This window comes from Chanodichthys erythropterus, chromosome 11 (assembly GCF_024489055.1).
Source record: "Chanodichthys erythropterus isolate Z2021 chromosome 11, ASM2448905v1, whole genome shotgun sequence".
In the NCBI taxonomy this organism is placed as follows: Eukaryota; Metazoa; Chordata; class Actinopteri; order Cypriniformes; family Xenocyprididae; genus Chanodichthys; species Chanodichthys erythropterus.
Window position 1 is genome coordinate 59,392,889 of NC_090231.1, and position 17,226 is coordinate 59,410,114.

General features: G+C 38.3%; 1 protein-coding gene across 1 annotated transcript; it reads right to left on the reverse strand.

Annotated features, from left to right (window-relative positions):
- Positions 1–4,528: 4,528 nt before the first annotated feature.
- arsj (arylsulfatase family, member J) lies at positions 4,529–17,011 on the reverse strand. Its single transcript, XM_067401583.1, has 2 exons — positions 16,425–17,011; positions 4,529–6,598 (listed from the first exon to the last, which is right to left on the reverse strand). The coding sequence occupies exons 1-2, from the start codon at positions 16,751–16,753 to the stop codon at positions 5,221–5,223; spliced, it is 1,707 nt and encodes a 568-aa protein (XP_067257684.1). The 5' UTR covers positions 16,754–17,011; the 3' UTR covers positions 4,529–5,220.
- Between the last annotated feature and the right edge of the window lie 215 nt (positions 17,012–17,226).

A 17,226-nucleotide genomic window follows, 5' to 3' on the forward strand; every position in this document is an offset into this window, starting at 1 on the left:
ACACACACACACACACATATAAACACACATACACAAACACACACACATACATTTAAACACACATACACACACACACACATATAAACACACATACACAAACACACACACACACATATAAACACACATACACACACACACATACAAACACACACACACACACATATAAACACACATATAAACAAACACACACACACACACACACATATAAACACACATACACACACACACATATAAACACACACACACACACACACACACACATATAAACACACATACACAAACACACACACATACATTTAAACACTCACACACACACACACACACACATATAAACACACATACACAAACACACACACATACATTTAAACACACATACACACACACACACACATATAAACACACATACACAAACACACACATATAAACACACATACACAAACACACACACATACATTTAAACACACATACACACACACACACACACATATAAACACACATACACAAACACACACACATACATTTAAACACACATACACACACACACACACATATAAACACACATACACAAACACACACACATACATTTAAACACACATACACACACACACACATATAAACACACATACACACACACACACATATAAACACACACACACACACACACACACATATAAACACACATACACAAACACACACACATACATTTAAACACACACACACACGCACACATACAAACACACACACACATATAAACAAACACACACACACACACATATAAACAAACACACACACACACACACACACATATAAACAAACACACACATATAAACACACACATAAACAAACACACACACACACACATATAAACAAACACACACACACACATACAAACACACACACACACACACACACATATAAACACACATACACACACACACACATATAAACACACACACACACACACACACATATAAACACACATACACAAACACACACACATACATTTAAACACACATACACACACACACACACACATATAAACACACATACACAAACACACACACATACATTTAAACACACATACACACACACACACATATAAACACACATACACAAACACACACACACACATATAAACACACATACACACACACACATACAAACACACACACACACACACACACACATATAAACACACATATAAACACACATACACACACACACATACAAACACACACACACACACACACATATAAACAAACACACACACAAACAAACACACACACACATATAAACACACATACACACACACACACATATAAACACACACACACACACACACACACATATAAACACACATACACACACACACACATATAAACACACACACACACACACACACACACACACACTCACACACACACACACGGTCATAAAACACACACTAAGCATATTTTCACAAGCAGCACGTTCGAGAAAAAGTATGTTTAAAAAAGAAAGAGAGAGTGTTTAATGGAGCGATGGAGGACTGGAGCAGCTGAAGGAGGGATGAAGGAAAGACAGAGAAAACATGAACCTGCCGAACCTTCACTGTCTGCCAGAAAGAGCTGCAGCCCGACTGAATCTGACACTGCCCCCTACAGGAGTAATACACAATACACACCAATGACCTTCATATCCTGTCATATATCATATCAGTACACAGCCTCTTATACACTTATAAGGCTCTTAGTATTTTGCTTGTGGATTACAGTTTTTCACGATTGCTTACACACTCAAATTAAAAATAACACACAGTAAAATGAGCACAGCAGTGTGTAAATGAATCAAACAGAATCAGGATGAACCATGTGTGTTCCACACGGTGTCAAAGTTGGGTTTTGTTAAATTAATGTAAAGTTTTGAATGAAGTGATTCATTTTGCAAAAGACCTGAGGTGTTCTGCTACTTGTGTGTGTGGATCTGTGAATTGTGTGTAGTGTTTTGACAAAATGAGCCTTGTTTTTAAAATTGGAGATCTGTTAGTGTTTAAATTTGTATTATTTTGGACTTTAAAAGGTTTTCTGGCATGTGTGAGCCTGTGGTTAGGTTTATGATTAGCTGAACTTCATTAAGACTATAATAACTTTATTTAAAGAGTAACGGCTGTGAACGCTATAGCAGTCTCTTTGGTAGAAACTTTAGTGCATGCACATGTGCTTTTGTTAACTAACTTGAACATATGAAACATTTAAAATGTAAATAATTATAAAATATAAGAAATGTGTTTCATAATATATTTTACCATATATCTGCAATATATTATGCATGCACCATATCTGATGATCACATATTATGAAGTATATTACTGAATATAAAATTGCATACAATATATTAGTAAATATATAATCACATATTTTTCAATATATGAAAAACGTATTTTCAAAAATACTGTTAAATCGTAATATATTGATCATTCATATATAGGGAAATATATTTTCTTTCCATAAGGATATGCAATACAGAAAGTGTTTCCTCTAACAAGCTGTAGAAGTCCAGTGACGGCATGGACCGATGGGAACCAGCCAACAGCATATTCAGAAACATGGAAGAGCTCAGCCTGGAGGAATGCAGAGCGCTGCCAAGAGATCCAGCCCTGCAGACGAGCCGAACACCTCCTGCTGACAAATGAAGCTGGTGCCATTCTGCTGGTACATTTAATGCGCGGAACTGTAATCTGTTCCAGCTTTGTTTCACGAAGACAGCTGTGGTGTAACTGCGAGGGATCATCGGATTGTTCTCAAGGAAACGGTCCAGATTATGTCATCCAGCTGCGTCATTTTGTTGCCCTCTAGGGTAGCGCTGAACAATAAAACTCATGTTCGTTTTTTTGTGTTTGTTGGAATGTACCGAAGGTTATATGCATCTGGCTTGATGACTGACATAACCACACAGCTGAAAGCCACTCAACAAACTCAGTAAGAGATGGACTGCAGGAAAGTATTACACTAACCAGACGCAATGCAACAAGACTCAAGCGATGAGCAATCACACTGAACACAGTGAAACTGCACGGCACCACAAGTGACAATATATATTTGTTCCTTTATATACAGCTATGTGGAAAGTGACCAAATAAACTAAACTGTCAGCAGGACTAACCAGTGCACTGGTACAGATATTGAAACCAAGTGACTGACAAAATCTTATTGCTGCTTGTTGTAAGAGTGCGTGTGTGTATTGGTAAAGTTAAGTTTGTATCTAAAAAATCAGTACCAGGGGTTGTAAAATCAATTATTTGTGGGGACCTATAACGCCCCTTTCTCAAGATGTAATATCAGTCTCTGGTGTCTCCAGAATGTGTGTGTGAAGTTTCAGCTCTAAATCCCCCACAGATCATTTATTATAGCTTGTCAAATTTGCCCCTATTTGGGTGTGAGCAAAAACACGCCGTTTTTGTGTGTGTCCCTTTAAATGCAAATGAGCTGCTGCTCCAGAAGAGGGCGGAGCTTTAGCAGCTCAACAACAACAAAGCTGGAGAATCTCACGCAGCCAAAATGAGGAAAGTGTTCAGCCTTACATTGTTCAAACCGGAGTCGACACTGATGGAGAGACTCAGGAAGAAGTTACAACTTTTAGACGTTTCTGAATGGTTAGTGGATAAATTGATGTAGTTTCTGTGGAGTTGATTCAACTCATCCACTAGCATGTGCCGTCATGTTCATCTTTTGTGTTGAATTGACCCTCGTTTGTGAAGCAGTCCGGAGTAAAATGACGGCATGACAACAACACTCGACTACAACAACTCTTCCTCTTCTCTAAAGCAGCCCAACATGGCCCCGCCCCCTTTGTTGTGTGTTCTCGGGGGCGGGGTTTATGTAAATTTTAGGGTTTGTGATGTCACTAACCCAGGAAGAAGCTCGTTGTAGTCCCTACCAGCCGTTTGTTGTAGTCCTTAAAAAGTGATTTCTGTAAAAGAAAATATCTCTCTTTGCATTGAACTTTGAGCATCATAACTTTGCAGATGTTGTTTATGATCAAACAGCAACATTACACACTAACTAAAGTTAAAAAAGGAAAATCATAATCAAGGACCCCTGTAAATATTTTAAGCCCATATCCATTCCATTATTGTCTTTTTAAAAATGTCAGACCAAATCTAAAATCTTGAAATTCCCCAGACAGCAAAATTAAGCGAAAGAAAAAGAAGACCAAGGAGTATGTATTGATCTTACATTCAAGTTTACTGGTGCCAGACCAGGCCAGACAACAGACAAAACAATGACATTTTAATGCATGAAATCACAACAGTGATTAAAAAATACTTCACTAAATGCTTCTTAAAGGGTTAGTTCAACCAAAAGTGAACATTCTCTCATTAATTACTCTACCTCATGTCATTCCGCACCCATAAGACCTTCATTCATCTTCAGAACACAAATTAAGATATTTTTGATTATTTTTACTCGTTTTTGGGTGAACTAAACCTTTAATGATGTCTTTACTATCTTTCTGGGGCTTGAAAGAGTGGTAGCTGCATAGACTGTCAATGAAAGGACAGAAATCTCTCAGATTTTATTAAAAATATCTTCATTTGTGTTCTGAAGATGAACGACAGACTTACGGGTTTGGAATGACATGAGGCGGAGTAATTAATGAGAGTATTTTAATTTATGGGTGAAATAACCCTTTAATTTTTCTTTTTCTGAGGTTTGCAATTTCATGATACATAATAGAAATTTTCTTATTTCAAATGTTTGCCAAGAATATAGCACCAATTCATTTAACTTTCTTATGCAACCCCAAAACTTTTTTTAATTCAAGTTCTAGGACTTGTAGTAGTAGTTGAAGTGGTTTCCTTCCTCAGCATGCATTTCTTGTCATTAAAGTCATTGTTTTTGTGCCTTTAGCGGCACCAAACGGAGGTGCAAAATCAATGCTATTCTTCCAATGTTCCCGTCTGCTGCCGGTTGTCCTGACCCAAATCTGCTTGAGCCAAAAGTAGACATTTCAGACTTTTCAAAGAAGAGCAATGCTTTGAAAGCCCCACAGTGTTTACACTCTATAGTTATCTGCACATTGAACTGGGATAGAAAATATTTAAAATACGAAAAAATGACATTTGATCATGAAATTGGAGGTAAATCTATAAACCTATACTCAAAATTATTTAAAGACTACATCCCTGAGTTCATAAAGGTACCAAGAATGTCAAAATGGGAGCCAACAATTCTATAGCCCTCAGGTCTTTCTTTTGAATTTCCCTCTCCGTTTTCCTTTCTTCCAACTCTTCATCTGTTCTAAATCATATGAGAGAAGGTTATCATCCTCATCTTCATCATCATCTGTGTACCAGGGCCCCCAGACTCCCCCGTTATACTGAGGATTGGAGCGATAATCTTTGGGAGGGTAGCGGCATGGCACAGCTGTCTTGTTGTACCGTAGAAGCCTGAATAGCATCTTTTTCACCACATGTGGGTATCGTCGGGAAAGGTCCACTCGTTCATATGGATCAGCTGTAATGTTGAAGAGCCATATAGACTTGCCTCGATCCCAGCTCACACGCTCATTGTGCCAACGATTGGCCAACAGCAGGGTGGAGAAAGTCTGTGGTGGAATCCAGTCACTATATCCTGGCACACCAGTCAGAAGCTTCCAGTCTCCTACACGGAGTGCTGCCTGGATGGCCGTGTTCCAGATTCCATAGCCTGCTTTCCAGGAGCCATTCTTGGCTTTGGCGTAGATGGGGTCTATGTTGTGGAGAATATCCAGTCGGGGTGAAGGACGTCCCTCACTGATGGCTTCCCAGACATCGAAACCATCAAGACTCTGGTTCTCATCGAGCGTACCTTCACCGAGCATCACCAGTGTTGGGTACCAGTCAGTAATATGGATCAGAGCCCTGCTTCTAGTGCCCTTTTTGACCAGTAAAGGGCTATGTACGAACCCTACCGCCCGTATTCCTCCCTCCCAGTAACTTCCTTTACTGCCTCTTAGTGGCCAGTTGCTGCCTCCTGCCATTGGTTGGCCTCCATTGTCTGAGGAGTACACCATAACCATGTTGTCATAATATCCATACTGCTTGAGAGCTAGAGTTATATTGCGTATGGCCTCATCCAAGCAGCTGACCATTGCAGCGTACTTACGACGATGCAAGTTTGGGATGGACTTGTAACGTTCGAGGTAGCGAGCAGGAACCTGCAAGGGTGAGTGTACAGCCTGGTAGGCCAAGTAGAGGAAGATTGGCCGATTAGGATTGTGAGATGCCAGGATGTTCACAGCCTTTTGAGTATACATAATGGTGGAATAGATGCCATGGTCCTGCTCCCAGGCTGCTTCTTCCCCCTCGTGAAGATCGTACCCACACATTCCTGGGCTGTCACATTTGTAATGGCTGTAGTAGTCGCCACTACCCAACAAAGAGCCAAAGAAGGTGTCAAAGCCACGCTGAGTAGGCATACAGCCTCGCTTATAGAACCCCAGGTGCCACTTTCCCACCATATGAGTAGAGTACCCAGCATTCTTCAGTTTCTGAGGGAGGGTGATGTTCTCCAGAGGGAGGCAGTTTGGCTGAGTGGGTCGGATGATGGAATGCTGGAGGCCGGTGTGAATTTGATATCTAGGACACAGAAATATACAAAATTAGTAACAGCAAATGATAAGCACTGAATGAAACAGACATTTGGTCCTCATTTGAGATGTTTTACTCTAAGGGTGTTGCCACACTTGGCAGGTCTGGCTTGATTAAAACGTACTCTGGTGCAGTTGCTCTGTTAGTACAGTTCATTTGGATAAGTGTGAATGCTGCCATCCGAACCTTGGTCCGCATCCAACAAGTGGACAGAGACCTATCTTCTCAGGGGGTCTAAGTCCACTTCCAAACAAACTCTGGTGCGGTTTGACATATCTCAAGGATACCTGGTTCTTCTTGTCATAGGGCAGGGGTGTCAAGGCTGGTCCTCTCCACATACATTCATAAGATTTTATAGTTTGGATGTTTATGCTAATCTGTATGTGTCTAGACGTATCTTCAGACAAAGTAATACTTGAAAGATGCAGCTGTTGCACATCTATTTGCAATCTCTGACGAGCGCCCATTCCAATGACGTCATCATCAGAGGTTCAAGCTCAAGGCCGATTTCATTGGCGTTTGCACACATGCTTCACGGCCGGTCACACACAAAGGTGTTCCCATAGCGCTCAGCTCAGCGTCTCGTTCCCGCTTTTTCAGGGAACAGGGTTACAGTATGGTTCATACTAATGTAGGCTAATTGTCAGCGCACTAAGGTTTAAAAAAGGGTAATTCGGCCCTCAACCTATAATGAGTTTGACACCTATTTTGACCATTACAGTTCAGTACAGGTGCGAAACCTCCATCTCCTTGCAGCAGATCTTCGTTTGTGTGAGAAATGGTGGAATTCCTACCAGTGTTTTGACTTCTTTACGCATTTTATTAACTCTTCATGAATTCTCACACATACAATGAGCGCATTTAGTCCACAGCATTGTTTTGGATGTTTAAGTTCTTTTGAAAGATATAAAACGTAAAAGCTGTCTGTGGCCTTTTGTTTTGTATTCTTAGGTTCGGTGTTAAAAATGATAAAAATTTTCTTTTTTGGTCCAGACCAAAAGAACCAAGAGAACGGAACTACAAGTGTGAACACACCCTAAAACTGCCCATCCAAATCAAATAAGAGCTACAGATAACAGCTCAAATCTAATCAATGTCAGAAAAATAAAATGGATTTGGCTCAATATACACTCAGTTGATCTGATAGACATATGTGCTGTCCATGAAGAAAACACTCATCTTTGACTTCATGAGTCCAGTGAATTAATGTCCCACCGACAATGGAAGATATTAGGTTGTAGTTATAGCAATGGTAATGGTAAAATATGATCATGTACACAGATTGAATGAGGGAGAAAGCTTAATCTTGTCCTCAATTATGACTCTCGAATTTCAAATATTAAAATGCGTGACGATGATCAGTAATGAAACAAAAGAATAAATGATGTTTGGCATCGCTGACGTTAAACCTGCCATGACACGATTTTGTGTGCCAAGTCGTGTTGTAATAGAGCAGCATGAACATTCTGAAAAATACCTTGTTTTGGTGGTTTTACTATTTTGGGGTTCCAAGAAAAATTGCAGAAATGAACCTTCTTGGTTTTAACTTTAGTAAAAATTTATGACACAAAAAATTCATTCAGACTGAAACAAGAGGTGTCCATGAGTGTGCTTGTAATGTTTTATAAGGCAGGTCAAGTGAAGACAGAGAGAAGGGAATGAGATATGGACATGGCATTACATCAAATTCAAACCTGCGTCCCCTAGAGACATCAGCACATATGCACTACCCACACTACAACTACAGCTTCATTCTGTAACTTATTTCCAAATACTGTAGCTTATAACCAATATTAAACTAAAAACTCTTCTTAACACAACCCAAAAGTCTCACAAGACATGTTTTATGATCACCAAAGCCACCAGGAAATACGAATCCCTAACCAGCCTCTGCTGGAAGACTTGCTGACCCATGTTCTGCTGCTTGCTCCAACATCCCTCCCACATCTGCTTTCAATAAGTGGAACTCTACAGCTAATCAAATTCAGACCACAGAGCATTAAAACACGTTCCCTCGTTCCCACTAGACCAGCCATTCATTACACCCTTTCTCTTTACAGTAACCCAGTAACTAACCATCTCAAGGTCCTTCTGAGCAGGAGACTCATCCTATGATTCAACATCCTCTTAGATTTCTTCAAATTCATCTTTAAAGCATTGGTTCACCCAAAACTGACAATTCTCTCATTTTTAATCATTCTCAGATTCTTTCAAACACATTTCGATGTTATTTCTTTCATGCTGAAACTGGATGATTGAGACTGAGAATGTTTTGTGAACTTATGCCAGGTTCAGACTACATGATCTTGGCACGATCTGGTGTTGTGGTGATTCATAAATGACAATTGCCGTCGGGATGCAAGAATTGATGGTTCTACCAGAAAGGCTCGGGAGGCAAGATAAAGAAACAAATATTATATTTATTACCAATCAGCAAGCGAAATATTGTAAGATAAAGTTCTTTGGCATAGGCACCGTCCGTAGCTCACATCCTGAGGGTTGCAGACTTTGCATTTCCTGCCTGAAGATGAAGGCAGGGGTGTAGCCGACCCCCGGGAGGTATGGACAGTGGCGTGAAGGTTGGCGTCAGCATCTGTGAACTGTGTAAGTACCGATCTTTTATACTCCAAGTGTTAGATGACAATTGGGGAGATCTGAACTAATAAGTGACGTAACATTTGAGTCTTCCCGGCAGAACTTACGCTAGAGCTTTATTTTTATCTCATATTGTGTGTCATAGTAGAAGACAATGAATACCGGGCCTGTGACGCTTCATGAAGTCCTGACTAAAAAAAAGACTAACATGTTTAATTTTTTTATTTCTAATGGGTTGACCAATAGGAGCACAGAAGATAAACAATATTTTACCTCAAGTTCTCTTTGGAGGATTGACAGCCCATGCTGTCCTCTTTATGCAATCCAGGAATGTGTCTGCTGATGGGATTTCTTTTCTTTTTTTGCGGGGCTTTTCAAGACAGCCAGTACAAAACACGCCACTCTGGTAGACAGTGTTTGTTTACACTCTTGTTTACGGAAGTAAGTCGCTAGCTCCACCTTCTCGATGACATCACGCATGTCGGGAAGCTATGATTGGTCGGTAAACAATGTATATAGTCTGACATGTTTCTTGTCCACGACACCACAAGAATTTAGGAGTCAAAATTGCATAATCTGACTATTGTAATAGACAAAAAAATATTGTGTAGTCTGAACCCGGCATTACACATTACTTCTGCTAATACTTGAAGCTTTTGAATGGCTTTAGAAGACTTGAATAAATTAACGTAGTTCACAAGCTATGTGGTACTTTTATTATGCTTTTTTGTAATATTGACAATTTTTGCCATTCAGCCCCAGTCAACCCCAGTTTAGGCTTGTTCATTATGACAGTGTTTGCCGATCCTGGTTCTGGAGCGCCACAGAACTGCACATTTTGAAATCCCTTCCTTATCTAAACCACCTGATTTTCTCAGTAACTCATCAGCTTTGAAATGAATTGGGTGTGTCGAATAAGGTACAAAGATAAGGAAACAAAGAGCACAGTTCTATTCATCGTAATGGCAGCTTGATGACAACCAAAATTTAATTAGCGATTATCTGATTTGCTTTGCTTGGCAGGTTTTTCGGCTACAGCCGGACTGTCCCACACAGATGCGGCCAGAAACATCTTTTTATCAGATGGTACTGAATACCTTAAAGGGTAAAAGCTAAAAAGAAGAACTGAATGTACTGCTTATATGGGCAGATGTGATGTTTTTGGACTTTCATATCTAAAGGCATCAGATTCAGGCACCCATCAGAGAAGCGAATTGTTTTACAACAAAAACATGACCAACGCCTGTCCCTTTCAATTACATTTAGCATATTTTAGACAGCTGTTGTAGCTTTAAGGGACGGGGGATGCCAAGATAAGCAACTCAGCCTCTTTTTCTGTAATGTAATCTTTTTAGCGAAGACCTTTTTTGTTGAAGAGCACTTTCAGGATTGAGCAATTCACAGGCTGAAGAGTGACAATTCAAGATAGTTTAACGACTAAAAGCAGCTGAAACATTTCCATTTGCAGCGCTTATTCAATATAATATTATCAGTATATATTAAAGGGGTTATATCATGAGAAATTGTCATTTTCATTGATCTTTTGAGATAACAGCTGTTATAAGGCTGATAAGCAGGATATATTTAGCAGCGTTTCCACAGCAGAGGAACTAGGAACCCAGGAACTAGGGGAAAACTTTGGGTTGGTACTCTGTGTGTTTCAACCACAGGGACCAGGGTCAAAATGAAGTTCTGGGTAAAAATTTCCCTTTCAAAAAGTCCCTGCTCTCGAGGTAGTACTTTTTCAAAGTTTAGGAACTTTCAGAGGTGGGACTTGGGCGCTGAACATACTGATTGGTTGAGTTCACGCAGCATTTTGATTGGTTGACTCCATGCAGCATTTTATTTCAACTCCCAATTTAAAAAAAGTCCGTTGCGGTGTGTGCAGTAAGAGTCGTTTGCTATTCAAATCAACAATGCAGAGTTTAAAAAATACGACTGATGGACCGACGATGATGTTCAAGATTTTTTAAGCTTATATGTGGAGGACGGAATCCAGCGGGAACTGGAAAGTCACACATAGTCCTACGTCATCTTCACTGTACTTTAGACTGCGATGGAAACACAGACAGCAAAAGGTCTGTGGTGGGGGAATCCTAGGAAAAAAGTTCCCGGGACAAATTGTTCCGGGTAACTTCGGTGGAAAAAAGATTTTTTTTTTTTTTTTTTTTAAGTACCATTTCCGTTTCTGGATTGTGAGGAAAACCCACACAGACACAGTGAGAATGTGCAAACTCCACACAGAAAGGCCTCCGGCTGAGCCGGGACTCAAACCAGGGATCTTCTCGCTGTGAGGCGACAGCACTGACCACTGATCCACCCCAATGCATGATATAACCCCTTTAAAACAGCTGGAAGCTGGAAATGAACCAGAGGACATAATTCCCTGGGATAGGGATTATCTTAAAGCTTCTCCATAAAGTTAAATCAACCTGAACAGCTCACTCAAGAAAAATGAGATCTGAAGAAGTCAACCTCTGAGAATCCAGAATATGGCTGAGGATGGATTTATCTACTGGTGTTATCCTCCTGAGACACAGAGGAAAAAAGTTCTGTACATTTCTGTTTTGGGAAAACAAATGTTTTATGAGATGTCCTATGTGGAGGACACCAAGCCTCATCCAGTTAATAAGAACATGAAAACAAGATTCTACAACCAAAACAATGTTTTTTTTTATATATATATATATATATATATATATATATATATATATATATATATATATATATATATATATATATTCAATATACTAGTCAATTTTTAGGTTCCTTTTGTTTTCTATAATTTGTCCTCTGTAAAAACACATATGAGAATAAAGAATGTTCAGAAAATGTTAATATTTTGCATTTAGTATCCATACTAGTGCATGCATTTAATAGGTGTTTAATGGAAATCCAGATTCAGAAACCACCTGAACCAAACTTTGCACAGAGATTCTCAAATATGGTACGGAAGATATTAGACAATGATTTGCTATACTATTTTACTTTACATAATATGTGCGCAAACATGGACAAAAATGGGTTTTCCCATTATATACAATGAGCACTCTAAAAATGCAAGTTGGGTTGAAAGTGGACATATCCAAAAGATTGGATTGTTTTGACCCAGTGGTTGGGTTAAATGTTTGATATTTCATAGAAATATTTATTTTCTTTCCCGTTCACTTATTATATCTCTCTAAAAGTCTTGGTGTGAAACAGAACAGATAACAGAAAGTCCTGATCTGCTTTGAAACCCCACTAAAGTTATCCTGAGAAGTTCAATTACGACAAACAATTTTAAAACATTTGTTATCTCTTCTTAGAATAAAACGTTGTCTTATATCCTTGGATATGCGTGATGTTAATCTCTGTTTCTGACTCGACCACACAGTCACTGTGAAGTGATCTGAGATATATTACCCCAATAAATCCCCATCACAGAGAGCCAGAGTCATTCTGTTCAGCGCATTCACTGTAAATGACTGCGGGGTGGGGTTGATTCATTCACTACTTCCAAAGCAAATTGCCAAAAGAGATTCCTATAGCAACCTTCCTGTTTCCTGAGGCGTGGACCAGATGTTTTACTATGGGAACACTGGAGTCAGGCATTCAACACTATTGTGGGTGGAGAACATGCACACAAAAACACCATCTTGTTTGAATCCTTGAATAATTATTCCTGTTTATCACAGTAAAGCTGCTTTGAAACATTCTGCATTGAATAAAGAAATAAAGCTGACTTAACTTTATTCTTGGCTATGGAAGCTTGTTTCTGCCACAAAACTTAAAAAAAAAAAGGTAATTCTGATTTCTTTTCTTACAATTCTGACTTTTTAACTCGCAATTCTGACTTTATATCTCGCAATTCTGACTTTATAACTCGCAATTCTGACTTTATAACTCGCAATCCTGACTTTGTATTTTGCAATTCTGACTTTATATCTCGCAATTCTGACTTTATAACTCGCAATTCTGACTTTATATCATGCAATTCTGACTTTATAACTCGCAATTCTGACTTTATATCTCGCAATTCAGACTTTATAACTCGCAATTCTGACTTTAGAACTCGCAATTCTGACTTTTTAACTCGCAATCCTGACTTTGTATTTTGCAATTCTGACTTTATATCACGCAATTCTGACTTTATAACTCGCAATTCTGACTTTATATCTCGCAATTCTGACTTTATATCACGCAATTCTGACTTTATATCTCGCAATTCTGACTTTAGAACTCGCAATTCTGACTTTATATCTCACAATTCTGACTTTTTAACTCGCAATCCTGACTTTGTATTTTGCAATTCTGACTTTATAACTCGCAATTCTGACTTTAGAACTCGCAATTCTGACTTTTTAACTCGCAATCCTGACTTTGTATTTTGCAATTCTGACTTTATATCACGCAATTCTGACTTTATAACTCGCAATTCTGACTTTATATCTCGCAATTCTGACTTTATATCACGCAATTCTGACTTTATAACTCGCAATTCTGACTTTATATCTCGCAATTCTGACTTTATATCACGCAATTCTGACTTTATAACTCGCAATTCTGACTTTATAACTCGCAATTCTGACTTTTTAACTCGCAATCCTGACTTTATATCACGCAATTCTGACTTTATATCTCGCAATTCTGACTTTTTAACTCGCAATCCTGACTTTGTATTTTGCAATTCTGACTTTATATCACGCAATTCTGACTTTATAACTCGCAATTCTGACTTTATATCTCACAATTCTGACTTTTTAACTCGCAATCCTGACTTTGTATTTTGCAATTCTGACTTTATATCACGCAATTCTGACTTTATATCTCACAATTCTGACTTTATATCTCGCAATTCTGACTTTAGAACTCGCAATTCTGACTTTTTAACTCGCAATCCTGACTTTGTATTTTGCAATTCTGACTTTTTATCATGCAATTCTGACTTTATAACTTGCAATTCTGACTTTATATCTCGCAATTCTGACTTTATATCTCGCAATTCAGACTTTATATCTCGCAATTCTGACTTTAGAACTCGCAATTCTGACTTTTTAACTCGCAATCCTGACTTTGTATTTTGCAATTCTGACTTTTTATCACGCAATTCTGACTTTATATCTCGCAATTCTGACTTTAGAACTCGCAATTCTGACTTTTTAACTCGCAATCCTGACTTTGTATTTTGCAATTCTGACTTTATATCTCGCAATTCTGACTTTATAACTCGCAATTCTGACTTTAGAACTCGCAATTCTGACTTTAGAACTCGCAATCCTGACTTTGTATTTTGCAATTCTGACTTTATATCACGCAATTCTGACTTTATATCTCGCAATTCTGACTTTTTAACTCGCAATCCTGACTTTATATCTCGCAATTCTGACTTTATATCTCACAATTCTGACTTTATATCTCGCAATTCTGACTTTAGAACTCGCAATCCTGACTTTGTATTTTGCAATTCTGACTTTATATCACGCAATTCTGACTTTATAACTCGCAATTCTGACTTTATATCTCGCAATTCTGACTTTATATCACACAATTCAGACTTTAAAACTCGCAATTCTGACTTTATATCTCACAATTCTGACTTTATATCTCGCAATTCTGACTTTAGAACTCGCAATCCTGACTTTGTATTTTGCAATTCTGACTTTATATCTCGCAATTCTGACTTTATATCTCACAATTCTGACTTTAAAACTCGCAATTCTGACTTTATATCTCACAATTCTGACTTTAAAACTCGCAATTCTGACTTTATATCTCACAATTCTGACTTTAAAACTCGCAATTCTGACTTTATATCTCACAATTCTGACTTTAAAACTCGCAATTCTGACTTTATATCTCACAATTCTGACTTTAAAACTCGCAATTCTGACTTTATATCTCACAATTCTGACTTTATATCTCGCAATTCTGACTTTATATCTCACAATTCTGACTTTATATCTCGCAATTCTGACTTTATATCTCACAATTCTGACTTTAAAACTCGCAATTCTGACTTTATATCTCGCAATTCTGACTTTAGAACTCGCAATCCTGACTTTGTATTTTGCAATTCTGACTTTATATCTCGCAATTCTGACTTTATATCACACAATTCAGACTTTAAAACTCGCAATTCTGACTTTATATCTCACAATTCTGACTTTATATCTCGCAATTCTGACTTTAGAACTCGCAATCCTGACTTTGTATTTTGCAATTCTGACTTTTTAACTCGCAATCCTGACTTTATATCTCGCAATTCTGACTTTATATCTCACAATTCTGACTTTATATCTCGCAATTCTGACTTTAGAACTCGCAATCCTGACTTTGTATTTTGCAATTCTGACTTTATAACTCGCAATTCTGACTTTATATCTCGCAATTCTGACTTTATATCACACAATTCAGACTTTAAAACTCGCAATTCTGACTTTATATCTCACAATTCTGACTTTATATCTCGCAATTCTGACTTTAGAACTCGCAATCCTGACTTTGTATTTTGCAATTCTGACTTTATATCTCGCAATTCTGACTTTATATCTCACAATTCTGACTTTATATCTCACAATTCTGACTTTATATCTCACAATTCTGACTTTATATCTCGCAATTCTGACTTTAGAACTCGCAATCCTGACTTTGTATTTTGCAATTCTGACTTTATATCACGCAATTCTGACTTTATAACTCGCAATTCTGACTTTATATCTCACAATTCTGACTTTATATCTCGCAATTCTGACTTTAGAACTCGCAATCCTGACTTTGTATCTCGCAATTCTGACTTTATAACTCACAATTCTGACTTTATATCTCGCAATTCTGACTTTAGAACTCGCAATTCTGACTTTATATCTCGTAATTCTGACTTTATATCTCGCAATCCTGACTTTATATCTCGCAATTCTGACTTTATAACTCGCAATTCTGACTTTATATCTCGCAATTCTGACTTTATAACTCGCAATTCTGACTTTATATATCGCAATTCTGACTTTATATCTCGCAATTCTGACTTTATAACTCGCAATTCTGACTTTATATCTCGCAATTGCAAGTTTATAAAATTCAAAAAAAAAAAAAAAAAAATCGTCAGAATTGCGAGATAAAAAAGTCGCAATTATATTTATTTTTTATTAAATGAAGCTTCTATACTTGCCCTATCTGGATATCCCATGCATGCATACAGAAAATTAGTTTTAACATATCAGTGCTGCACATATCCCACCTGCCGGTCATCAGCTGGCTCCTGGACGGGCTGCACAGAGGCTGAACATAGTAATTCTCCAGTTTAACTCCCGCAGCAGCGAGTCTGTCCAGCGTTGGAGTCTTTATTTCGGACCCGTGATATCCCACGTCTCGAAATCCTTGGTCATCAACCATGATAAAGATGATGTGAGGCTGAGAGGGAGGCTTTTCCATGTTGTTCACACGATTCGAATGAAAATTGCTCTTCCATGTTCCATATGTGGAGTTGACAAAGCCGCTAAAAGTAGTCAAAAGCGTCAGAAGAAACGTACTTCTTCCCATTCGTCCGTGCATTGCACCTAAAACCATCCGTCCCTATTTGTAAACTAGTTAAAATGAAAACCAGAACAGATGATAGCACTGTTTTACTCTTTTCACAGCGCAAAATAACACCGCTGCATGTCATGATACGAGAGGGGTTTCAGGGATAACAGACGCGCTTGGAAATTAGGTTCGCGGTTTGTCCGACCGTGTATGACAATTTAATCAATTTTCCAAAAACCTGAATATGTAAACTCGGCTCGAAAAACATAATTTCTAAGCATTGAGACGCTGTCGACCCGTCTGAGATCTTAGCCGTCTCATCTTTCTCTTGAGTTACTTCTTCAGTGCCAAACAGTGATGTCCGATTCGCGAATGAATCATTCTTTTGAGTCGACTCATTTGTAATGATTCCGTTGAGTCGATTCGCAAATCACTGGCTCGTTAGCGATAAGACTGAATTTGAGACCGAATGTTTTAGGATTTGGAAAGATCAAATGTAACAGAAGTGTTCATTCAAA

Coding starts and splice junctions, on each gene's coding strand:
- arsj (XM_067401583.1), bottom strand. CDS start 16,753: ATGGTTTTAGGTGCAATGCACGGACGAATGGGAAGAAGTACGTTTCTT. Junction 6,599..16,424: donor AGCCAGCTGATGACCGGCAG/GTGGGATATGTG, acceptor TCTGTGTCCTAG/ATATCAAATTCACACCGGCC.